Here is a 26721-nt window from a genome sequence, read left to right as displayed (position 1 = left end):
AATTTTAAATCAAACATGCATTTTCTCAGAAGATCACCGAACAGCAACCTCACAGTAAGCATTGCTGTCTTCATCTGTTGGTGTTCAATATCACTCGGCCCTGAAACGAACGATAAGGTCACAGGAATAGACGGAAAATGATCCCCAATTAAGAAGTTCTTGATCGCTATACAAATTCCCGTTGTCAGGAAATATATTTTTATAGAGAACAGTATGGAGAATATGCATACTGATGTTAGGTTGAACAGGGTTCAAGTGAATGATGGGATGCAGAAAAAAGGAAGTAAGATGTTTTCTTGAAAAATCACTGTAATTTGATTATAAACTGTAGTGGTGATATCTACGAAATATTCCTTCAGTGAGGAAGAAATTAAAACGAGTTTTTTTCATTTCTTAAAGGACTTTCCTCTACGATAAGAGCCTCCACAGCCTCCACAGCCTCGTATAATAATAAACCAGGCCAGTCTTAGTGTCTTCGATTAAAGATTAGCGAAGCTAAGTGGACCAATACACTGAAAATGGCACCTTCTTCGATCCGTTCGTAACATGTTATGGACAATGACAAAAGCTGGAGCTCAACAACTAGCCTAAAAAGTTAATGGTTTATTTATTTTAAAAATCCATTATAAAACAAATAAATATTGATATAAATATGCTATCGAATAAAATGGTGGCCGTAGTTAGACGTGTTTTAAATGCCTCGTTTCACATGCCTGCCAGGAGCAGGCAACAGTTTTATTAGGTACTAACAGCTTTAGAATTTGATCCCAGACTCATTACAGGTCAAGGAAGGTCTTGAGAATCTTACAGAAGGTAAAGCCCCCTGGGTGGTTTACCTCCACTGCTTTCTCCCCGTACAAAGAAATGAACGATATGAATAGAACTGTTTTGCAGATAGTTCCGAAAATAATAATCATACCAATTTCGCAGGCATAGCTACCTACCGAGACACGCTCCAGCGGTTTCGTTGGTCTCCGAAGATAAAAAGTCGATAAATTGGCATTTAAATTCACTGGATCAAACCAAGAAGAAATGAAGTGGAGGTAAGAAGGTTCGACTTTGCGGTATTTTTTATTTTTCCTTGGCTTTATACACCCAAACTGTTGTATTGAAGGATTCGTGGCTCCAAGTTAAACACCTCTGTACAGTGTTCAAAAACATCTCTCAAAATGCAGTGACTGTAAAGCTGGGAGAAGAGTTGAAGAGACCATAAAACCAGCTGGTTCTTATCAGATGCCGCAAAAAAGCCAGGGATACAACCGCATGTATAGCCTGCGACAATGTTAGTTAATACACGTTCGTAAGTGAACATTAATCGCCGACTCTCAATATGTATTTTGTTTCAACTATTGAAAAAAAGTAAAGGAAATCGAAAACTTAAAATTTTTCGAAAGCCACGCCTGTCATTGCGAACTAGTGCAACACAACAGTTAGCTCAATGAATAGAGCGATGGACTGTTGTGCGGGAGGTCGAGGGTTCAAGCCCCGGCCGGACTAACACTCAAGGTCTTAAAATAATTGAGAAGAATATGCTATCTTTCTGTAACATCGAGTAATGGTTAGAAATTCTAGTCTTCTCGGACAGGGTTAGGGGTAGGAGACGTTAATTTCCCATGCACGAGATTACTGCGTGATGGATGTCCTCCCCTGGGGTGGACTACAAACCCTTTCATAGGAACTTTTTTTGAAACATTTTATTACTTGTGTAACTTTTCACGCTGTTTATAATAAGTCTACTTTACGTAACAAGCCGTCAAAATGATGAATTCACGTTTTTAGTTTTCTAAATCCTGTTCGAATTTTTTAGGACACTTGATTCAACAGGTCTGTGTCAAGTGGTTTCGTAAAACACTTCAACCTCATCAGGTTGAAATGTGTAACTTCGTGCCAGGAATGATCGGGTGAAGGAGCTGCCATAACTGTGGCCAGATGGTGGACTGTAGGTGTATCCAAGGTTTGAGTGAGAATTTGTGTTGGATGAGGCGTAGTCAGAGATGTAAATATCATTTCCTCCACCAAATGTGGGTCCATCGATAGAACAACTGTATATGGAATATTTCTTCTGATAACTATACTGCCCTTGTTGGGTCAGTTTCACTGGTCCCCAGCTTGGCTTGTTAACCAATGAGAACAAAAAGGCACTCGAAGTGTACTGGTATCCACAACTAGAAGCTAAATGATAAGTAAATAATTCAAAATGTTATTCAACTGTCGTTTCCTTTTAAGGGAGCAAACACTTATAATCTTTGATTAGGAAACTTTCATCACGTCACTGTGGTTTCCAGAAAAGTCCGAACTTAGATTGGTGCAGGTGCAGCGGCATTTCTAATGACTTTATCTAGGTTGTTCCAATCTTTCGATAAGTGATAACACACTCTCTGTTTACCCCAATTTTTGGTTTCAAGGGGTAGTCTAAGTATGATCTTATTTCTTGTGTTATAATTATGAACGTCCCTGTTCGCTAGTGGCTCCAATGAGTGATCCATGAGGCCATTAATACACTTATAACCCTACTGATGTAGCGATGGTAAAACCTACGTTGTTCAAGTTTGAGCCACTTTAAAGTTACGAGGGCATAAGTAGCTGACGAATAAAGTGGTCTGTTCAGGAACGAGCCATTGATTAACTTTAGAAATTACATACTCTACGTGATCTGACTACATGAAGTCTGAGGACAACATAACTCCTCAATACTTAGACCTATTTACGCTGTCAAACTCACAATCAAAAGTAGATAGAGACGATGAGGAAATATGAAATAAAATTCCATTGCTTCCAATCAACCGGGATTTGGTCTTAGAAAGGTTCAAGGTAAGTTTGTTCGCTTTTAGCCACAATGCTACGTTGTTGAAGTCTGCATTCAATGTTCTCTCCAGCTCGCGAGGTTTTTATTGCGAAGCAGTAAAAGAACGGTTTCGTCAGCATATAATGATACCTTGGGGTGTTTAATAGTAGCAGGTAGCTCGTTAATATACACAAGGAACAATGACGGTGCCAAGATGCTCCCTTGTGGAGCCCCGAAAGTAACGGGAAGGGCATCGGATAGTTTATTTTCACAAGAGGTTTGCTGATTCCGATTACTTAGATACTAAGAAAACCACTACAGAGACCGGGGAGACGATTTGGACATCAAGATCCCATGATCGACTGTATCGAACGCCTTTGTAAGATCCAGAAATACAGCAACACAAATATTCCCTTTTTCCAAGTTTAACAAGACTTCATAGGCAAAGCCAGAGAATGCAGTGGCTGTTAAACGCTTACAACGAAACCAAATTGCTTGTTTGAAAGTAAATTATTTGAATCAAGGTATTCGTACAGCTGAGAGGATTGCACTCTCTAAGATCTTGCTGAAAGAGCGTAAAATTGAAATAGTGCGATAATTTGTTGGGTTTGTTCCTGATATGAATAAAGCCGTCACTTTAGAACACTTCCATATCTAAGGAAACTTCCCTGTGCTCATAGACAGATTAATCAACTTTATGATGAAATAATTAATTTAAGCTACACTCAAAAGCCTGTCCTGCTTATGGACAACCGCTTCGCAATTTTTATGTAATTGGAACAATCCGCAGTGACCATCAATTGACAATGAAGTATGAGATACAAATGATATTTTTTTAGCTAAAATCCGTCCCGAAGGAGAATGAGAATTCAAGGTAGAAGTGATTGACCGTGGATTTGTATTATGAACTCCGTCAGCGATCATGCATTGTGGAATCGATGACTTGCTTTTACGAGATTACGCTTCGTTTTAACCAATAATCGCTTCACATCTGTATTTCAAATTTTCAGAGACGCTAATATAATTTAGAGAATTTTATTCTATATTATCGTGTGCAAAGGATATCATGTTAGGCCACGAGTCATCATTAATATCATTCTAAATATCTCATTTACCCGATTAACGCCGTTTATTAAATTTTTAGCGTTTATATTTAGCGCCTGTAGTCATGGGCGGCGTTTATTCGACGGCGGTGCGCGTTTATTTTCAAATCATATTTCTTGACTCATTGACCCAATTGCAGTAAAACATTCGCAAATAATTCATCTGGCGGTAATTTGTTTTTTACAATTATGCAGAAATAGATGCTCGTTGAAAACGTGAACTTAAAAGATACTCGTAAATAACGGCATGATTAGTGTTTATTACCTCTGAGACACTGTTATAAGACACAGTTCAGTATTCCTGATCTAATATGCCATGGACCCCATTGTACTGTTTTGTTTTGTTTTGTTTGAGTGATTGTTTGTTTGTTTGTTTTTTTTTTTTCAAGCTAGAAACCAGATGCGCTTGTAGATTTTAATTTAAGCGAGGAGAAAAGGCTAGCAAATTCCATAGGTTATGCACTTACTCCATGATAAGATGTTGTATCCACCAAATATGTATTTTCCCACACGGACTATGGTCACTGTTGGCCCTTTGCTGTCACACAATGAGTGGAAGGTGGAGGCAGCCCAACCATCCACTGATGCTCTCCAGCAGCGTTTCCAGTAAGAAGACTGGCTTTGCACAACAGGGCTTAACCAACTGCTCAGGGATCCAAGGTAATTGTCATCGTTTGCCAATATTGCCGAATAACCCAGGCCTTAAAACAGGAAATAAGTATTATTTCACCGTTGACACCCAATTTTTTTCATTGCCATAACATTTTTACATGTTATTGTGTAAAGAAGATATGGAACACTGACAAAACAAAAGCAAACAACTGAACATTGGAGAAATCGTTGGTGACGCAGAGCATAAACTACTGAGGCTCCTGGGACAGGAAACTTGTCCACTTCTGCGAAGCGTTATGTTAATCAGTACAATAGGAAATGCGAAGAATTTGAACTCAGTTGTCACGTACAGAATACACTTTTCACGTATTCAAAAACAAAATGAAAAACAATCTTCCATAATTATTTTTTGAGACAGATAAAAGGCTCAGAAGAGATTTTGAAATCAGTCCTTTTCCTATCAAAGTTTGAAAAGAAAGCCAGAGTTCAATTAAAATCTCGAGGTACGAACACCAAACTTTCACTTCCCTGCTTTACCGACAGTTTCTTGTAAACCTAACATACTTCAATTCCTAAATTTTTTTGGGTATAAAGGACTATAAAAATGCATTTCAAGCTGTTTTTCAACACATCTCACCTGCATAGCTGTGATAACAGTCAAATCCATCTCCAACATATCCAGCTTTACACTTACACTTGTACGAGCCACGTTCATTTGTACAAGTGGCCAGCTTATGACAATAATTCAGATCATGTTGGCATTCATCTAAGTCTAGTAATGGAATAAAATAGAGCAGTGAACACTCTTTTAACACCGAAGAAACAGAAACGTTAAGTAAGGCCCCTCGCACTTAATTACCCATATTACTGACGGAGCGTATTTCCATAACCTGAACCGATTAGGAGTATCGCTGATATCCATGCCTCCCACTCCCCCTTAAAAGACCTCAAAAAGTTCTGTAGTCAGTTTTCCTGATAGACTGGTGGTTCCTAAAACTACAGCACAGTGGTACATTCTGAGTCTCACACCAGACCAGTCACCAGTCCACCCCGATAACTATTACACAAAAACATCTGACTGTACAGCTGGACCTCGGAACAAGAGGGTCAAATTTGAGTCTCACAATAGAATCATTGTGTTCTTTGACATGGTTAAGGATACGGTAGACCTTCGCAGGTGTTTTTCGCGAAAAAAATTGTTACCGCGCTATTTAAAGCGTAACCACCATAAATTATATATCAATGGAAGGGTTATGAAATGTGCTTTCCATCTTTAACCCAGGGGCTTCTTTCCTTTTTACTTGTAACTCTACTAATTATTTCACTAACTGCTACGATATACACGTGAAACTGACATGCGAAGATGTTTATGCGACTACAACTACCCCGTATGTTCTGCCGCGAAAAACATCACGGGAGTCATGTATTGTCACAATACAATTGACTTTTCCCACTTTGGCGGCTAAAAGAATTCCGGAAAAATATTTTTCGACCTGAACAACTTGAGTGCGTTTCAATATCTCAAAATATATATTTTTTGAAACTGTAGTTGAAATAGTAATGCTTTGTTTGGAGTGCATTAAGAAGGTCTACTGTATCCTTAAGCGAGATACCCAGCTTTCTCAGTGCCTCTCCATCAAAAACTAAGAATTGTTATCAGTGAACTGTCTTGGAAAGAAACGTGGCAAAGTGCAAGGACATATATGTGATGGATTGACATCTTGTGCGGGAGTGAAAGAATATTACAAGTTGCTTCACGTGTCCAAAACCAGGATGAACGGCAGACATAACTGGATCATTAGTAGCACCAAAGTAGCCATTGTAAAACATCAGCTGTGTTTGCTCATGAAAATGACACCTTAAAAACTCCATTCAATATGTTTGACTCACCTTTTTTACAAGTAAATTGATGACAACCACTACACTGCACGTCGTTCCATTCATAGCTGTATTTCACACGTGCACACAATCTTCTTCTTTGAAGTTATTTGGCTGATTTTTGGCCCAGGCTGTAAAGTTTCCATGTCCACGATCCGCCCAAGTAAAGTCACCCTCTGTTGATCTGTCATTCAAACCCAACCAGGATTTATCTCCATTATGGCGATGTTGAATGTAAACATTTTCTTCATTGTTGTTGACATCAACAAGGACTGAGTTTTCTTGTCTACATTTTGTTACAGCTGTGGTCCAGTTTGCACAGGTATCACTTGTGTAGTAACAGAATCCATTGAAGTAGCTCCATCCGGGATTGCAGATGTCTGGAAATAAATATGCGTGATTTAATCTTGGAAAGAGTAACAGAAATTTATTATCCACCTACAGTCCGCAGAGTAAAAATAACGCCCAAAACGAGTACAAATATCACACGGTATTTGTACCCCGGAGAACCGGTTAGACAGGTTTTCTCGCATCGAGCAAGCGACGAATTGGATTGAAGTTACAAAAAAAATGGCGGACAATTGAAATCATTTTTCTAGCGACGAAGAGTCGGAATGGCTGGCGAATATTTATCCAAAAAACACAACAACGCGCCAATTCCGTTCCGCTTCACATACTTCTGTCACGCACTCGCCGTAAATAAATATCCGCGAAGTTCGCCCGCACTGAAATAACATACCATTGTTCTTTCTTTGTTTAGGAGTTATCGGTTAGCTATTGTGTATTGTTTGGTCTCTTGTATTGGCTCTTGTGAACCGATACACGAGGACAGAACCCAATTTGGCGTGTTGTACGATAAAGAACTTCTTAGAAGTTTTGTCGTGTCCTATCGCTGAGAATTTTTACTAGTTATTTGTATTTTGACGAGGCGGTAGGGCTCGTCAAAATACGGTACAACTCGTAAAAAATACTCAACGATACTCCACAGCAAAACGTCTAATACGATATATGTATTCATATGTGACAAAGCTTACTAAATGATCTGCGTCTCCTCCGTCTAAATATTGATGAAATCTAACCCGCAAAGTTTAGTTGCATACCGACCTGTAAGCACCGCATAACTCACTGAGACAGGATCATATCTGGTCTCGTACAGTTCCTTAACACAGATTCTGAATCCAGACACATTCATATTCTGCAAAAAAGTTCGAAGTTTATTATTTAAAAGAATTCTACATTTCCCTCTCTGTGGAGTTATCGTCCTCTACAACATTTTTCCCAAGGAAATTAAAAGCGGGAAAAAATAAAAAGGGTAAAAGCTGATAGCTTTTTTGGATGATTTTTGAAAATCAAGCATCTGTTTTCAAGCCGATTCTTTTAAAGTCTACCGTAAATGCTTTTTACCTCAATCCAAGTAGAAATGCCATTATGAGCTGGTGCCAAGTTTCCACTCACTGTTGTGCTGTGATTGGCTGATATTTGGACAGATGGCGTCGCATTGTAACTTCGTGTAAAGTGTACAAACTGTTAGTTGGATGAAAAACAGATACTGTAGGAAATTCTTGAATAACTGTTTTCCTGAGCATCATCGTTAATTACTCTAATTTTCTATAATCGCAGGGCTCGACTCAGACTTACGCTGTACACTTACCTCGCAGTAAGCGTTGTTGTCTTCATCTGTTGGTGGATTCGTATTTGGAAAGTTTACAGAGCCATGCTCAGTGAAGAGTGGCTTGTGCAACTTAGCAAATGCAAACCAGGTCTGTAAAGAACCAGTGCAAAAAACATCTACTTCTAGTGAGTACCATAACGCAAATTCAATGAGTTAAAATGATTTGACACAGTAAAAGATCTCAAAATTGAATAAATAAAATTGTAATGGAATGAAACTAAGAGAATTCTAATCTAATTTGAGTACAAATGCAAAGATCCAAGCGTGTTACTGAGGAAAGCCGATACCTTGGTGAGCCTTGAGAAAATAACCCTAATCTCAGAGCTTCATCTATTTTTCAACAGAGATAAAGCACTTCACACACCACATAAATGTCCTGATGCTTGCCGTCAAAGTTTTGTAGTTTCCGCAAACAAGCCTTGAACGAGTCCTTGGTTACATCTTCTGTCCAGATCAACGCAGCGTCGTGTTCCTTTCCACTTCTTTGGTGATCAGATGTCACAAGAACAACTGGTGAATCCTTAAACTTGTCCTAAACACATGAAAATAAACATTTTCATCACAAATCTGACTACATTTTGGCAGTTTTTTTAAATTGAGTTTGGTCTGCATTGATCATTACAAAGTCATCTGAATCATTAGTAATTTGCAGTGGGGTCAAATATTAAAATGATATCAAATTATAGTGAATTGCTGTCTGCATTGACTTTTTTTTACCGAACGTCTTTTTACTATAATCATCATTATTGTTATAGTTATTATAATAAAAATAATGCTTATTGTTATTGTCCACGATGTTTGCTTAATTAAGGATATTCTATATACAAGGCTAAAAGTTTAGGAAAAAAAATTATTAAAATGTTTAAACCAAACGATTCCGGCTGTTTGCCATCATTGGGGTTCAAAATAATGACCGTCTGTACATAGATATATATCTTATGTGATTCTCGATTGGAAAAGTTTGGAGACATAAGAAATAACTTGTTTGTTCAAACTAGGGTGGAATTGTTGGATCATTAGCCCCTCGACGATCCTACGCTTGTGGAATGTTTCTGCTGAGGAGAGAACACGCCAAGTGAAAGAATATGATGGATTTTCTCGCAAGTTTTTTGTAGGTTCAGAGGTGTGAGCAGGATTTGAATGCTCCAAAATACGTACTGTTAAATTTCTCACAGTTTCGCCAATATAATTAACGCCACAAGGACAATCTCCTTTGTAAAACAACCTTAAATCTGTGAGTATTTTTAAGGCTTTCAATTGGCCTTCTTTGCCACAGGATTACAAAGATGAAATTAAAATTAATGAACTCGTTGAGTTTTGTAACAAACGTCTTACCGAATCTCTCGTTTTTACTGCAAAAAGAAAGCTCGATAAAAACTTTCTTTCGGTCTTCGAAGAGAAAATTCGGAATGATGTTGTCATCTTGCATTGAGTCGTTTAGAAATTCGTTGATTGTATGCGAAACAAAACGCCTGGGATAACCTGCATTGATAAAAGATGTTCAACAATTCCGCCCCAGTTTGAACAAACAAGTTATTTCTAATGTCTTCAAACTTTTCCCATCGGGAATCACATAAGATATATATGTATGCACAGACGGTCATTATTTTCAACCCTGATGATGGAAAACAGCCATCAACGTTTGGTTTAAACATTTTAATAATTTTTTTCCTAATCTTTTAGCCTTGTATATAGAGTATCCTATTATTGTTATTATTATTATTATCATCATTATTATCATTATAATCATTGTTATGGGCTCCAGGTCTTATCTTGAGCATTGCGTCAACGATAAAGTCGAGGAATGGGTAGAGCAAGTGACAAAATTGGCTGAGTTTGCTCTGTCGCAGCCCCAGCTGGCTTGCTACCCAGCGTTTGCTTTTGGATTAAAGCTCCGCTGGACGTACTTTATGAGAACTCTGACTGACATAGAGGATCTACTCGGACCTCTGGAGCGTGCAATTGCTGATGCCGAAATTATTATAGATCACAAATGTACACAAGCTGAACGCGAGCTGCTGGCGCTGCCAGCGAAAATGGGAGGCATGGGCCTAATAAATCCGAGTCAAGTAGCAGCCGTAGAGTATGTAGCATTGCCTAATATTACTAGTCCGCTAGCCCACCAAATAGAATCACAGGCACCTGAGCCAACCGACGAGAATGAAATACGCCCAGTGTAACAGGAGATGCGCCGAATGAAAAGTAAGTATCTGAAGCAAAAACTTGATGAGTTGAAGAGCTCGATTTCTTAAAAAGCTTTGAGAGCTGTTGAACTTGCCACTCAGAAGGTTTCTTCTAGTTCGCTTACTGTTTTGCCAATTAAAACAAAAGTGAGTTTCGAGACGCTCTGAAACTCAGGCAACGACTGAAAAGTTCTTGACACGCCCTCTCTCTGTATTTGCGGGGACATCTTCACTGTGGATCATGCTATGATATGCAAACGAGGCGGATTTATCATACAACGCCATAATGAAATGAGGGATTTGGAGGCGGAACTGCTTCGCATGGTGTGCAATGGTATTGAAATAAAACCAGTTTTGCAAGACATCACAAGAGAACAGTTGAATTGGAAGCCAACACTGCCCTAATGCACGACAAGATATAGTTGCTATGGAATTCTGGGAGAGGCAGAAAGCGGCTTTTCTTGATGTGAGAGTGTGCCATGTAAATGCAGACACCTCTAGAGATATGGATCCAGACCAGATATTCAGGGAGCATGAAAGAGAGAAGAAGCGTCAGTACGCAAGCCGTGTGTTAGAAGTAGAGCAAGCTACATTCACGCCATTAGTTTTTAGCATGACAGGTGGAATGGCGGTGGAATGTGAACGATACCATAGTAGACTTGCTAAGCTAGTTGCTACAATGAAGGGCGAAAGCTATGCGACTACCATGTCATGGATCAGGGCAAGAGTGTCCTTTGCGCTGCTGAGATCATCATTACTTTGCTTTTAAGTTAACTCTCCTAGAAACTCGCGAGTCTCGTAAAAGAAGTTTCCAGCCTAGTTTTTTGGTCAGATTTTTTTGAAACTAAGCTATTATCTTGTTTTCTTCTTATATATTTGATTGTTATGCAAATAGGTATTAATTTTATTGCTATAATAGAGTTATTATTATTATGTGGCAGTTAAAATGTCTGGATGCCAGGACCTATATACACGAAAGCTGGGCGTCTAGGACGTGGCCAGCTAACATGTTTAGAATTTACATATGTACCCCCCCCCCAAAAAAAAAAAAAAAAACTAATAAAAAATGATAAAAAAAAGAAACTTCTAAAAAAAAAAAATTCCTAGTGGCTAGTCCCTAATGTCTTAAAAACTCAACAAAATAACACATGGCTAAGATGAAGTCTTCAACTCATGACTTTCAAAGATCTTGCAATCTTGAGTGAACTGCTGACTACAGACTTCTGCATTCTACCTAACACTGCTGTACTCCTTTCTGATCCAACAAGCTCCCTGACGCTCTTCTTGAGGTCTTTCAAGTACCCTCCCAGGACATCAATGATTATGTTCTACTGAATGATATTAAAACTCGGGTACTGTCTCTTGAGTTCTAGACGAAGCGGGGCGAACTTCATGATCTTCTTCTTGTCTTTGTGGTCCCGATTGTCTACCCATGGGCAGCTCACCTCCAGTAGTGTTACCGTCTTGCGCGCCTTGTCAACTATCCGACCGTTTATCCTGTTGGCCCTGATTTCCGTTATTATTATTATTATTATTATTGTTACTATTATTATTATTATTATTATCAATTAAAAAAATTATTTTTATCAGTATCATTTGTTGTTTTTATCCTCATTTAAGCCAATGAAAGGAGAATGAACCCGGATGTACCAAAGAATTATCTGTATGCAAACAACTATTTAAATAATAAATTACCTTTCGAAACGTCACATCTGCACAATTCGTTCCTGACCACCATTTTGTCATTTTGATTCTTCCCGTCATTCCCTCGGGGGGTGCTCCTTGGTACGCCATCCAATCAATGGTGGCGAAAGGGTTGAAGTTGTTTCCATTCCTCCCAGACTGCATTGCACAGACTGTAAAATTTTTATTGTTGACTTTTTCTGTCCAAAATGTGATAGCATGATGCACCGTGTGGGAGTCATTCAGGTTCATGTGATTAAGGGTGATCTGTACTTGAACTTCTTTGTTCGGATAGAAGCGGTATGGTGGGAATACCACTATTTTGCAGCTTGAGTCTGACCATTTGGGAACTCGAAAAAGCTTTACCCGACCGTGAATGATTGGAAAGCATGTAAAGATTGGAAAAGCGAAAGTTCTAAACCAGCTGTGACCAATTTTTTCCTGTTATGCCTCATGCAAGTTTCCGGAGGTTTCAATGTATTTGAAAATCCTAATTTTTGTGTGTGTCTTGTAAATGGAAGACAAAGTTCCTTCTCTTGATAATAAGGCCTTACCCTCACAGCTACCACGATGATATAAGGTATTATTGTCAAGTCCCTTGCAGAAGCTCAATTTGTACAGGCATTCATTGCCATATGTCGTTCCATTTTCCGTGCAGACAGGGTCTTAATACGAAGGGCAGTTGTCGTCACACACACACCGAGCTTCATGGGCACTGAAGGTTTTGCAGACTCCAAATGATGGGCAGAACACATTTAGACAGGGATTGAGATCTGTGAATGTGAAGCAAAATGTTAGTTACCTCAAAATTAAAGAAAGATACCAAAGCAACGACATCAAATGATTGTACTCATATATTCAAGTTGAACCCAAACCTCCAATAACGACGTAGCTAATAGATAGAGGGTCGTGTTTGCTTCCTGTTCCACTCAAGTCTTTGACACAAATCCTCATGGATGTGAGGCTAACTTCCTACACAGAGACCAGAGAGCACAAGTTGAAACAACAGCAGAATAACAATCATAAAATCAGAGCGATCATTTACCTCAACCCAGGCCGATATGATGTTATTTTTGGGTGAGACAAGGCTTTTCATGCTGACTTGAGGGTTGTACAAATGATGCACAGACACAAGGACAACAGGTGAAGCATAAAAGGTTGTGTTGAACAGCACCTCCTGGAAAAATTAAAGAGAGAACAAATTTAAATGAGAGAAAATCTGTATGGTACCACGTAGCTCTGTTTTGAAAAGGAACCTTTTTTTACCTTGAAATAGCTCCTCAAACTTCACAGTAAACGAGACTAGATTACACTCACTTGACAAAAACCATAATTGTCTTCAGCCGTTGGCGGGTTACCGTTCGGAAAATCTGCTTCTCCTGACAGCGTAAAATTAAATTCAGAGCCATTGCCAACAAATGCAAACCAGTCCTGCAATAAATGAATGCGAAGCATGCGTTGCCGTCAGACAAAGTATAAGGTTCTCAGACTAAAAAAAAAGTAATAGAAAAAAAAGAACCCAGCTAAGTTGCCTTACCCGCTCACCCATAAAAACCACAGGATAGATATCTCTTACCACAGTGGTGTCTTGATGTTTCCCATCGAAGGGCAGGAACTCCCGGATGCACACCTCAAAAGTTCTGGAGTTTACATTTTCCAGCCAAACATACATAGCGTCATTTGGCTTTGTGTCACGTGTGTACCTAGCTGACACAAACACAGATGGTCCTCCAGGAAAACTCTGCAATGTTTTTGGATAATATATGAATTTATGTCTATGGAGTAAATTCACCTCAGTTCTAATAAAAACCATGCAGCTCGACCACCCAAGGTAAAGGTGTATATAGGATATCTTGTCTTTCATTGGTTGAGAGCGAAAAGCTGGAAATCTTTCCTAATTCCTCTCTTCTTTACCTTGCAGGGTTTAGACTTTTTAACCCACCACCGAGATGTCTGAATACTGAGTGGCCTGTCTGAATGAACATGGGAATCTGTACCAAATGAGGTAGGCGGGCTTCGCTTTGCAAGTTGGTTTCTAGTCTTGCTTACTGGGGTTGAACATGCTAAGAGGGCCTTGACCTGAAAGTTTTGTTTTGTTATTTCGTTATTTCTTCTAACCTCCGAGAAGGTAACTTTGTCGCACTTAGTTTCTGTTGTCCATATTCCATTAAAAGAAACACTACCACGCGTCATTTTTGGATGATCTTGGAAAGCCAACCAGTTAACGACTCCTGTACCATTGGATCCAATGCCTGACTCACGCGCACACACTTCAACGTCACGCGTAGTAATGGACTGAACCCACATAGCTGACGGTGAATGGACGCGTGAAAACGTCTCACCATGGCTGACCGTCACCTGAACATTAACCTGTAATTTCGAATCCAGGACGCACAAGTGATTATCAGAAAAATAATGAGATTAATATGTACACGCATTTTAAGCGAAATAACTTAACATTATAAAATAACCGACGGATCTTGCTGTTCCATTACTCTTTCCTTCCCCTGAATTGTTTTTTATCTCTTCACACAGCTGCCTTGTTTGATGCTTAGAAGGCAAGTTGAATTTTATTTCTTAAGTGCTAATCCCTGGAACTTGTCAGAGATGTTTCCCCTTTTCAGTTTCCAAGGCTTCAAAGGTGTCTCCTTTGTCTTTCGTTCCCAGTTCCTAATCTCTAGGGTCTCAATTAACAGTGACAAATAAAGAGCGTTGATTACAACGGAATATCTTAAGTCAAGACTAGATCTATTGGGATACTCTTTAGGATATCCAAGGAGATGTGATCACAGTTGGCGCTGTGGCAGCCGAGCAAGAAGGGGAGCTGAAGAACATAGATAAAACAAGAAGCGTATTTCATCAGGAGGAGAAGTGGTGTGGAATAGATTCAATTGACAAAGACGCGGGATCAATAAAATCGACTCGATCTAGAAATTGATCAAAAATGGAATCGATCAAATGGCAAGAAAAAAATGTTCCCTGAGTTTTGCACTACTGAAGACCTTCTATTACCTCCGGTCGCTGTTGGATGGTGCCTCGAAATGCTTCGGATCATGAACCACTACTTACCGTTCCCGATCCACTGAATGTTTTGGGGAATACAATTGTTGTGCAACGAGGCAGTCGACAGTGTTGAGAAGGTGAACACGCACTGCTACAGCTCCAACCCTGCAGAGTCTGAGAAATGTTCAGCCTGCCAGTTTGGAGAGTGTTACCTACAGGTAAGGAGATGAATATTTATCAAAAGAATCAGTTAGCGCACGGCAGAGATAAAGGGGAGGTGTTTTCCTCGTTTTAGGAATTTCAATTTGAGCCAGAAGTTCAAATGGAGCAAATAACGTGGAACAAAGGAACTGATGTGACTAACATGTATATGTGCGCCTCCAGCACAGGACTGTTTAAACGTAGAGCAATTTTCAATTAAATGAGGTAGTTAATTGAGGACAGTTCTGCTTTTACTTACCTTCACCCTTGCGTCACCTTGAGAGATCAGCAGATGCAAAACTGAAATCAATCTCGTTTTGGTCGCTCTCATTTTTCCATACAGCTTAAAAAGCAGTCACTGTTTTTAATTTGAGCGGTTACATGTATCACTTCGCTCCGACGAAGGGCTAACGCTCGAAACGTTAGCTTTTGTAATCATTACGGTGGCTAATTTACCATTTCAACTTTGTTGATATATCCAAATTATTTCGTTACTCCCACCGACGCAGCCCCAAACAGTTTCTTTCGAAACTATCAGCATTTACATGTATCACTGGCTAATGATGATGTCAACCTTAGTTCTGCCTGACCAACGTTATCAATTCGCTTTTGGTTTTCCGGCATCTCGAAAACTATTTCATTTTAGTCTTCTTGTATCGCACTCGCGTGACTAGGTCCCTCAATGTGAAGATAAATGGTTTATCCAGCAGATAACGCCGGTGAATTCCTTTTGTGAATGACAACCAGACTTCGCAGTCAGATTTGTTAATTGTTTCAGCGTAACATTTTGACCTTATCAGGTGAGCTTACAAGTTGATATTCTTCGTGCAGCACTGCTGTGGAGTTTATCTGTTTAATTTAAAATATACACCATATTTTCTTCCATAGACACTGGGGGAGGTTGCTTTTTTTTTTTCATGAATACTTATCAGGGTAAGGTATGTAAGGTATTTCAGTTTTAAAGTCTCCGTGACCATCCAGAAAAAAAACTGTGACATTAGCAAATAATAGAACTTTTATAGCGTAGGTATCCATGCCAAGCCTGGGGGGGAAAGTAACATTTTCTTAAGGAAGATACGACTGAGCAGCTTTCATTTACCGAATGAAGCGTGTATTTTGGTGTTACGTAAGATAAAATAAATTAAGATTCAAGGAAATGTCAATGCAATGACCACTCTGAGCAGAAACTAAAGGGTCAGACATGATATTCCTTACGACTTGACAGGTCAGAACGTTCAACTTGCTTATGACTGATGTGCACTTATGGGGCCTACTTATGATCTTGCTGCGAGCTAATACTTGCCACGTGGCTTTAATTTATTTTTGTTTAAGCCTGAGGCAGAGGGCAAGAAACATCTATTAACATCGCTGGACGGTACATAACTGCATGATTTACAAAAGGAAGTAATCAAAGTATTTTTTATGTCGAGACCTACATTTCTATGAAAACAGTTTTTAGACGAGGAAGTGGTATAACATGACCAATGCTACTTTAAAAGAAGGTAAGTGGTGGTTATCTAGCTTTTTAATTCTTTATTGTAACTCTCAAGGGCTTTTAATTAAGTCGAAACATTTATTACACAAGGAAAGACATTTCAAAATGGATGATGAGACATTTCGAGCGCTATTAGCAAAAACATTCCAAAGCAACGTTTATGACGAAGTTATAAACATGGGCTTTCCTTAAGTCTCTGATAGCGATCCTATCCGAATCAACAATTAAGGCATTCCGGCCTCAGTACAAAGAAAATTAAACCTAGAGAAGGTCTGACGAATAGAATAATGATCATAACAGACTGTGTAGGAAATACACTTTTCCTCTCCCACATTACTACCTAACTTCAAAACATGAATTTATCATCAGAAGAAATGACTTCACGTTTGCCAACTTTTGTTCTAACCAGCAAAGTTTGACGACGCAAGACTTAAGTTGATACATGAGCGAAATTATTTTTTTCTCTACTGCAGTTTTTCCAAAATTTGTGGGTGAAGTAGCACAAAAGGTATTTCAAGAAACTTGACATTATATTGAGATCAGCAGTGAGGTCTACCTGAAAACCCAAACGAAGACTGAAGAAGAAAGACTTAATCAATTTGAAGCCCGGCTTAGTTCGTCAGACAATAAAATATAAAGTTCTTTGCCATAATTTTCTAAATTGCTTCCAGGGTTCCCGATCCAATTTTGCTTTCGTAACCGATAGTATTTTCAGTGGTAATGCAGTTTTACCTTTCACGGCCAATAATAGATTTCCATGGATGAAAACGGTCAGCACCAGCAGAGTTGGACGACTCATCCTCACAGACTAAACCTCTACCAAATGACTGTGATCTGTATCTGTCAAGTGTGTTTTATAATTCAATATAAAAAGTCTCTTGCATAAGTGCTTAGATCAATGTTGTTGTTGGCTCAAATATTCTACTACTTAAGCAACGTATCATAGGGAAAATACGCTTACGATGAATATTATATCACAGCCGATATCATTTCACCTGTCGCAATATTTTCACCTCTGAATGTTTGATTTTGACCAAGAGGCCAGTGACAACACCTAACGGAATGATACACATTGCTGCATGATTCACGCAGTAAATTCATCCGTAGATTACAGAGCTATTTTTTCTGCCTATTCACAGACTACTTCAGACCAGGGAGCGACATTTCCTCTTCTTTTTGTTTCCGTGAGGAAAGAAGTCAGTTTTTTTCACATTTTCGAGAATTTATGTAAGGTCATCCCCAAAGAGGTTCCAATATTTTGAGGAACTTTGTATCATTCCCGACTTCATCGATTAAGATAGAAGGAATTAGTCTTCAAACGGATTGACAAGGCCTTTCAGGGAATGTCTGCATGACCAAGGATTTCATCACGATATGATAAGAAGCTACAATTTTATATAAGGAAACTTTAATTATAAATCAAGAAGAAAACCTGTTTTCTCTCACAGAGATCCCTTAAACCAGATATAGATGTGCAAAAAATCATTTGACAATGATGCAAGTCTTGAGCCATTTAATAAATGTGTTTGCTGCAAGATGCAGAATCTCGAGGAGGCGGTGTGTCTGAACTTGACCTCGGCGTACCTCTATGAACAGTTGAAGCATAGTGCACTTAACAGTAAAACTATTGTCTCTGAGTTTTTTTTTTTTTTCATTCGTGCGAAAGTATCATGTGCAGCATTAGGAAATGGGACAGAAAGGATAATAGACGGATTACTTAAATAACTCTAGCTTTCAATTTTTTTTTTTTTTTACTTTGCAGGTGCAGGCCTGTTTCGGTCGAAAATTTAAACTTACACCTCTACTTGAAATAAGGAAAGGCTAAAGTTGGATTAAACCAATCAGACTGACCACTCGTTTGCAGTGATCATATAAAAATTGCAATTTTATGATGTGCGTGTCCAACCAGGTGGATAATAAAAAGCGGAGAGGATTAACTTGCATTGTAAATTTCTAATTCAAAAATCATCAACGGTTTAAGTTTTCTAAAATCCATAAGCCATGAATGGTTCTTTAATCTTGGTCATCTTTGTTTTTCTTCTGGCTCGTTGTGGCTCAATTGCTGGCTTCTCATTGTGTCTGACTTTGACCCAAAGGGGGAAAAATAAAAGTAGTTTACACATAACTGCATGATTCTCTAGGTGGAAAAATTTGTCAAAGTTTTTATCACAGGAACAAAACAGTCTTGCCTGCCTCAGCATTAAAGGATTTCGACCAAGAAATGGTATTAGTTGTACGTTTTCACTTGAAGTTGCTTTTTCAGCAGTTCAATGACGTTGAAAATTAGACATTAGGACTAAAACTAAGTTAGTTAAATTTTCCGAGTATTCCTTCCACAGGGAGGAAAGGAAATTTTTTCATATTTTAAAAATGCGGAATCTCGGTGAGGGAGCGTGCCTGAATTTGACTGCAGATCTCATTGAGGGTTATAACATACATGTACATAACGATCAATTTACCTTCTTCTTCAAGTTTTGTCTGAATTTGTTTTCTTTCCGTACAAAGGTATCATTTGTCTCAATGGAAACTAGTGGAGGTAAAAGAGGAATTTTTTTCAATAACTGTAGCTTTTGCTTTTCTTTTTGCTTGTTTGTTTGTTTGTTTGTTTTTTTTTTTACTTGGTAATAACGCATTTAAAAGTAGCGGGCAGGTAACTTACACGTTTACTTGAAATAAAGAAAGGCTGATGTTGGATTAAAGTAATTAAACTGGTCACTATTGATTATGGTTTGGCAATGATCAATTTAAAACTACAGTTTATGGTGTGCGTGTCCGTGCCATGAAGGTAATTAAGAACGGAGGGGCCGGATTAACATGTATTACAACTTTCTAAATGAAAAAGAAAGGAACAAATATAAGCCGCTTAGGTTTTTTAAATTGATAAGCTATGAATAGTTTTGTAATTTTGGTCATCATTGTTTTTCTTCTGGCTCATCTTTATTCAATGTAAGGCTTCTCATTGTGTCTGATTTTGACCCAGCGGGCAGTAACATCACGTAGCTGCACGATCAAGACACAATGCTCTATGATCCACAGAGTAGTGCAAGTTGTAAATAAACCAAGTAGGTTTTTTTTATTTTTTTGCGGAAACTTCTGCAAAATATTTCCAGCTTGACCCGGAAGAGAGAAGTTTTCCTCTGTAATAATCGTTGCAAAAATCGCGATGCGATGTCTTTGCTTCCGTGAGGAGACGAGCAAATTTTTATCATATTTCCGACGATTTGTCTTTGGACACCTACAAAGTGGTTCCAAACCTTTATGGGCCTTCATGTTATTTCCAAATTCATTAATTTAAGTAGAGGGGAAAGAATATTCAAACCGGATTAAGGAGGCAGTAATTAGGGCTTATTGGCAAGACCAACGGTTTCATCACCATATGATGACAAAATAATTTATTTTAAGGGAGAAAATTGTTACCTCTCATTGAGTACCCTTACCTAACAAACATATGCATACCATCGTTTGACAATATTGTAAGTGTTGAACCGTTTAACGAATGTGTTTGCCATCAGAAGCGGGCCACAGGATTCCCAAACTCGAAAAGATGGCGTGTCTGAGTCTTGACTTAAGATCTCTTAGAAGGATAAGGCATATATGTTATACCCTTTCGTGCACGACAATAATGTGTATCGATAGAAAATGAGGCAAAGAGAATAAAAGAGAGATTACCTCAATAACTGTTGCTTTCACGTTTTATTATTACTTTTTTTTACTTTGCAAGAAGCTATTTATAATTATTTGGCAGGAGAAAACCTGTTGCTGGCCAAAATTCAAACTTACACGTTTACGTGAAATAATCAAAGGCTAATTTTCGTTAACGAGTTTGAGTGATCGCTTTTGATTAGGATTTTGCAATGATCAGTTCAAAGGTACAATTTTATAATGTGTGTGTCCAAGCTAATAATTTATAACTGAGAGGATTAACATGCACCAACCAACCCTTCACACGTACTAAGGTACCTCGGGTAAACTCCATCGACTTGACTAGATTGTCAATACTGTCCATCTTCAATGTTTTCAATGGATTTTTACAAATATGGAGTTTACCCGGGGTACCTTAGTTTGTGTGAAGGGTTGGTGCTACAAGACTATGGGGAGGACCCATTGAAAAAGATTTGACTATGGTCCAAGTTGAATGTGCATTAACGGTCTCTCAGCTGCACACGATGTTTCTTCCACGTATTAGAAGAATTCAGAACGGCGTTCATTTGAAATTCTCGCTGGAATGGTTGCTCGACTAATCAACTTTTGCGGGATTTTCTTCGGTGAACTTAGAAGGCCGACTATTTGGCTTTCGTGCTGTTAAGTTTTGATTCGAGGGAAAGTATTTAAGTGCTGTTTTCGAGCAATTTTGGCGAGCATGTGTCAACAGAAGTTTCCTACATTCCCTTTTTTTGTGTACGTGACTCGTTGGTGATTAGGGCGTCAAGCTAAAACACAAAACGGCTGCAAATTGCGACGAGAACAACACAGACTACTCTGTATGAAGGTAAGACTTTATTTCTTTGATTATTTCACACAACTTTACATTTACGGAGCTTAAAAGAAAGTCCAACTAAACCACTATACAAACTCTTTAAGAATCCATTGTGAAAGAGCCTGTGACAGAACCTGTGACAGAGCTTGGGCCAGCTGTGCTCTTAGGAGAAAGTGAATTGACAATTTCTTCACGAAAAATTTGATGTAAAATTTCGTGCAACTCTTTCTCTTTCTGAAGGAGTGGGTGGAAGTGTTTGGGTGATCGTCCACGCATTTTAGGTCGCTTGTCATCAACTTGTGTAAATTTAGAGGTGTTATCAACTGAAGCAGAGCTTAGTAGGCGGATGTATTCGGGTTTGTCCATCACTACAACCCCAGAGCCGAAGTCGTCGTCTTTTAGCAATTTTTTTTAATCTTAAAATGATTTTAAGAAGTGTTTTATCGCAATTTTTCATTGTTAAATGCTTTTCAAAATCACTTCTTGTTCCCACATTAAGTAACAAACCTTAAAAGTGATGTGGAGTCTACAAAGGAAACATGCAAATCATAAGTCAATTTAATTTCCTGAATTAACGTTTCTTACTTTTGTGTGCGAATTTTTTAGGACACCTGATTCAACAGATACGTGTTAAGTAGTTTCGTAAAACACCTCAACTTCATCAGGTTGAAAATGGTAACTTCCTGCCAGGAATGATCGGGTGAAGGAGCTAAGATAACTGTGGCCAGATGGTGGACTGTAGGTGTATCCAAGGTTTGAGTAAGAATGTCTGTGGGATGAGGCGTGGTCACGAATGACAAAATGTGTCCTCAACCAAATCTGAGTCCAGAGTTAGAACAACTGTATCTGGAATAGCTTCTGTGATAACTATACTTTCCTCGTTGGGTCAGTTTAACTGGACCCCAGCTTGGCTTGTTAACCAACGAGAACAAAAAGGCGCTCGAAGTGTACTGGTATCCACAACTAGAAGCTGAATGATAAGTAAATAATTCAAAATGTTATTAAACTTTCGTTTCCTTTTAAGGGAGCAAACACTGATAATCTTTGATTAGGAAACTTTCATCACGTCACTGTGGTCTCCAGAAAGGTCCCAACTTAGATTGGTGCAGGTGCAGGTGTATTTCTAATGGCTTTATCAAGGTTTTGCCAATCTTTTGGTGAGTGATAACACACTCTCTGTTTAGCCCAATTTTTAGTTGCAAAGGGTATTCTAACCATGATTCTAGTTCTTGTGTTATAACTATGAACGCCCAGTTTGCTAGTAACTCAACTGAGTGATCCATAAGGCCATTAATACACTTGTAAACATACTGATACAGTGATGATAAAATCTACGTTGCTCAAGGTTGAGCAAAGTGGCCTGATTAGGACAATTTTCTAACTAAATCAGCATAATCAAAAATTGATACAACAAGACTGTTACAGGAGAGTTTGCGGGCGTTTTAAGGGTAACAAAAGTTTGATCCCGTGTAAAAGACCGAGCCTTTGATTAACTTTAGAAATTTCATACTCTACATGATCTGACCATGTGAAGTTTGAGTACAACATAACTCCTAAATACTTAAACCTATTTACGCTGTCTAACTCAAAATCAAAACTAAATAGAGACAATGACGAAATATGAAATAAATTCTATTGCTTCCGATCAACCGGGATTTGGTCTTAGAACGGTTCAAGGTAAGTTTGTTCGCTTCTTTAGCCACAGTGTTACGTTGTACAGCATTCAACTTGCTCTCCAGCTAGCGAGGTCGCTTTGCGAAGCAGTAAAGAACGGTATCGTCAACGTACAATGATACCTCAGAGTGTTAGATAGCAGCAGGTAGCTCGTTGATATACACAGGGAACGATAACGGTCTCAAGATACCTCCTTGTGGAACCCCCAATAACGGGAAGAGCTTCGGATAGTACATTGTCACAAAGAGTTTGCTGATTCCGATTACTCAGATACTAACCACTCCAGAGACGGGGGGAAAATTTGGACATAAGATCTCATGATCGACTATATCAAACGCCTTTGTAAGATCCAGAAATACAGCGCCACGAATATTCCCTTTTTCCATGTTTATAAGACTTCATCGGGAAAGCCAGACAATGTAGTGGTTGTTAAACCACAGGCGGCCCAAGCTCTCTTTGAGAACCACACAAGGAACACAATTTGCATATGGAAATATAAGGATTTGTATGGGATTTTCTACAAGATATCCATAGAGATAGTTAAAAGTGAAAATATTAAATAAAAATGACTTACCTTATTCCATACGTGTGTTGCTTGCTCCTGGTGTCGTTATTTTACCGATTTCACTTGATTTAAGCGGTTTTTTTAATCCTGGTTTTCTCTTCATAAAGAGAAGACCGGGATTAAGAAGAGAAAACCAGGATTAAAAAAAACCGATTAAATCAAGTGAAATCGGTAAAATAACGACACCAGGAGCAAGCAACACACGTATGGAATAAGGTGAGCCATTTTTATTTAATATTTTCACTTTAAACTATCTCTATGGTTATCTTGTAGAAAATCCCATACAAATCCTTATAAATCGATATGAAAATTGTGTTCCTTGTGTGGTTCTCAAAGAGAGCTTGGGCCACCTGTGGTTAAACGCTTACAACGAAAACCGAATAGCTTGTTTGAAAGTAAATTATTTGAATCAAGGTATTCGTACAGCTGGGAGGGGATTACCCTTTCTAAGATCTTGCTGAGAGTGGGTAGAATTGAAATAGGCGATAATTTGTTGGGTTTGTTCCTGATTTGAATAAAGCTGTCACTTTAAAGCAATTCCATATCCCCGGAAACTTCCCTGTGCACATGGACTGATTAATTAACTTTGTGATGAAATAAGTAATTGATAAGGCGCCACACTTCAAAAGCCCTGCACTAAAATTGTCCAATCCAATTGCTTTATTTGCCTTGAGGCCAAGTAACTGCTCCTGGACAACCGCTTCGCTAATTTCTTGTGATTGGAACAATCCAGAGTGACCATCAATTGGCAATGGAGCACGAGGTGAAAATGATATCTTTTTCAGCTAAAATCCGTCCTATCGAAGGAAAACGAGAATTCACAGCAGAAGCGATTGAAGGTGGATTTGTATCGTGAATTGCGTCAGCAATAATGCATTGTGAAATCGAAGACCTGCTCTCACCAGATGACGCTTCGTTTAAACTAATCATCGCTTCACATCTGTAATTCAAATTTTCGGAGACGCTGATAAAACTTGGGAACTTTTATTCTATCAGCGTGTGCAAAGGATATCATGATAGGCTATGAGTCATCATTAATTTTTCACATTATTCCAAATATCTCTTACCAGACTGACGCCGTTAAATAAGTTTTTAGCCCTTATATTTAGCGTCTCTGTTCATGAGTGGCGTTCATTCGATGGTGGTGTGCGCGTTTATTTTCAAATCATATTTCTTGACTCATCGACACAATCGCGGTAAAACATTCGCAAATATTATATAAAATGAAAACGTTTTCGCGACCTTATGCCTGAAAATATCAAGAATCAGCCCGGGTGCAGAATATCGAATTTCGCCCCGTTTGGCCCCAGGAAGCCCGGAGGAAAACAACTCTTGAAACAAAATTAAAAGCCTCGGTTAACTTTACTTACTTCAAAATTTAGAAATTTTTAAATTAATTCGCCATTGTTGAAAGTTGGTGCAGGCTTCAACTTCCTGTATAAATGCTGTTTTTCCTTCGCTTCTTTCGCGCCTCGCTCACGTTATGCTCTTGTAATTGATGAATCAATTAATGTATCAAGCGGGAAATTTTTTGCACAATTATGCAGAAATGGATGCTTTTTGAAAATGTGAACTTAAAAGGCACTCGAAAATAACGGCATGATTAGTTTGTATTGCTTATGAGACACATTTCTGAGACAAAGTTCAGCATTCCTGATCAAATATGCGTTGGACCCCACTGTATTGTTTTGCTGTTTGTTTGTTTGTTTGTTTCTTTTATAAGTTAGAAACCAGATATACTCTCAGATCTTGATCTTGGCGAGGCGAAAAGGCAAGTAAATTCAATTTTTCATGCACTTACTCCATGATGCACCGGTGTATCCACCAAAGATGTATTTTCCCACACGGACAATGGTCACTGTCGGCCCTTTGCTGTCACACAATGAGTGAAAGGTAGAGGCCCCCAAACCATCCACAGACGCTCGCCAACAGCGCTTCCAATAAGGGAACGGGCTCTGCACAACGGGCTTTAGCCAAATGCTCAGTGTTCCAAAATTAATTGTCATCGCTTACCAGTATTGTGGAATGATCCAACCCTAATACACGAAATGTAACACAAATGATCTTACTTTTTATTATTTATTTATCTTTTCATATCTTCAAGTCATTCTAACCTTTAACACATTCTAATTCGTTATTCTAATCTTTACCGCCTCCCGGTTGGCTCAATTGGTTAGAGCGCTTGACTGTTGTGCAGGAGGTCGAGGGTTCGAGCCCCGGCCGGAAATGGTCTTATAATATGCCATGCCTAATGCGCACATGCGAAATCTTGTTTACGTTTGCGATCAGCAATGTCCGGAAAGCTTCAAGTAGGTCAAAAAATCAGCAAAGATATATTTGAATTGAGTCGTGACGGAATATATTCGTCATGAGCATGGGTGAACGACGAATAAATTTCAGTATCCCTAACTATTTTTTTTTTCTTGACAGACTTATTGGACAGTTTTTGGAATTATTCTATCTCCAATGTAGTTTGAAAGAAAACTGAAAAATGTCATTCTCTTGAGTATAGTATCTTTTAACTATTTCTTATGTCATCATATCTCACCTTCACTGAATCTATAACAATGAAATCCATCTCCAAGGTATCCAGCGTTACACTTGCACTTGTACGAGCCACGTTCATTTGTACACGTGGCCATCTTGTGACAGTAATTAAGCTCATTTTCACATTCATCTAAGTCTAGTAAAGGAGTAGATTGGGTAATCACCCTTTTAGCACAAAGAAGATAAAAAAAAAGCCAGCTCCAGCTTTCGGCCCACAGCTATAAATAATGTATTGTGCTGTTAAGCACGAGAAATACTTCCCACCCGGGAGCATAAATAGAGACCAGGAAGCTGTCCTGAACGAAAAGTTGACAAAATACTATGAGGGAAAACATGCAATGGAGTGACATCCCTCTTAGGAGGTGGAGTAGCTATATTCCTTGTTGCTTTTCGCTGAGACGTAACCATAGTAGACTTCAGAAGGGATGGGTCATAAGCCTGGTAAGACTATACCTTTGTGAGTGATTGCTGCATTTTAAACTAAATGATATCTTACAAGCTTCATTTGACCTCTTTGACATACTTTTCTTACAAGTAAACTTATGACAATCACTACACTGCACGTTGTTCCATTCATAGCTGTATTTCACGCCAAGTGCGTGCACACAATCTTCTTCTTTGAAGTTATTTGGCTGATTCTTGGCCCAGGATGTAAAGTTTCCATGTCCACGATCAACCCAAGTAAAGTCGCCCTCTGTTGATCCGTCAACAGAGGGCGAAAGACACTAGAATTCTGGGCGATGATTTGTGTACTGGATGTTGGGTTGTACAGGGTTGATTGGTGGGATGCACAAAAAAAGGAAGTAAGATGTTTTCTTGTAAATCACTATAACTTGAGTATAA

The 26721-nt window shown here is 38.7% G+C and overlaps 1 protein-coding gene and 2 pseudogenes across 2 annotated transcripts in view; 1 reads left to right on the top strand and 2 right to left on the bottom strand.

The window, feature by feature from the left end:
• Positions 1 to 736: 736 nt before the first annotated feature.
• On the bottom strand, positions 737 to 17703 carry LOC111345977 (uncharacterized; annotated as a pseudogene). The gene is made up of 17 exons (XR_015996573.1): positions 17348 to 17703; positions 14986 to 15131; positions 14035 to 14286; positions 13493 to 13657; positions 13234 to 13347; positions 12962 to 13093; positions 12792 to 12888; positions 12471 to 12689; positions 11929 to 12305; positions 8415 to 8582; positions 8030 to 8140; positions 7783 to 7902; positions 7483 to 7573; positions 6391 to 6758; positions 5138 to 5272; positions 4356 to 4589; positions 737 to 2172 (listed from the first exon to the last, which is right to left on the bottom strand). The product of XR_015996573.1 is annotated as an uncharacterized LOC111345977 (transcript).
• LOC148740524 (uncharacterized) lies at positions 9870 to 11579 on the top strand (annotated as a pseudogene).
• A 4154-nt stretch (positions 17704 to 21857) lies between the features above and the next one.
• Positions 21858 to 26721, bottom strand: part of LOC111319126 (uncharacterized) — a 31973-nt gene continuing 27109 nt past the window's right edge. Inside the window, exon 9 of the mRNA XM_088748580.1 lies at positions 21858 to 22062. Within this exon, the coding sequence (XP_088604706.1) occupies positions 21902 to 22062 (161 nt within the window). The 3' untranslated portion in view covers positions 21858 to 21901. The remainder of the gene's footprint in view (positions 22063 to 26721) is intronic.

This window comes from Stylophora pistillata, chromosome 2, assembly GCF_964205215.1.
Source record: "Stylophora pistillata chromosome 2, jaStyPist1.2, whole genome shotgun sequence".
Taxonomy (NCBI): Eukaryota; Metazoa; Cnidaria; class Anthozoa; order Scleractinia; family Pocilloporidae; genus Stylophora; species Stylophora pistillata.
This window is presented reverse-complemented; position numbering and strand designations above follow the sequence as displayed.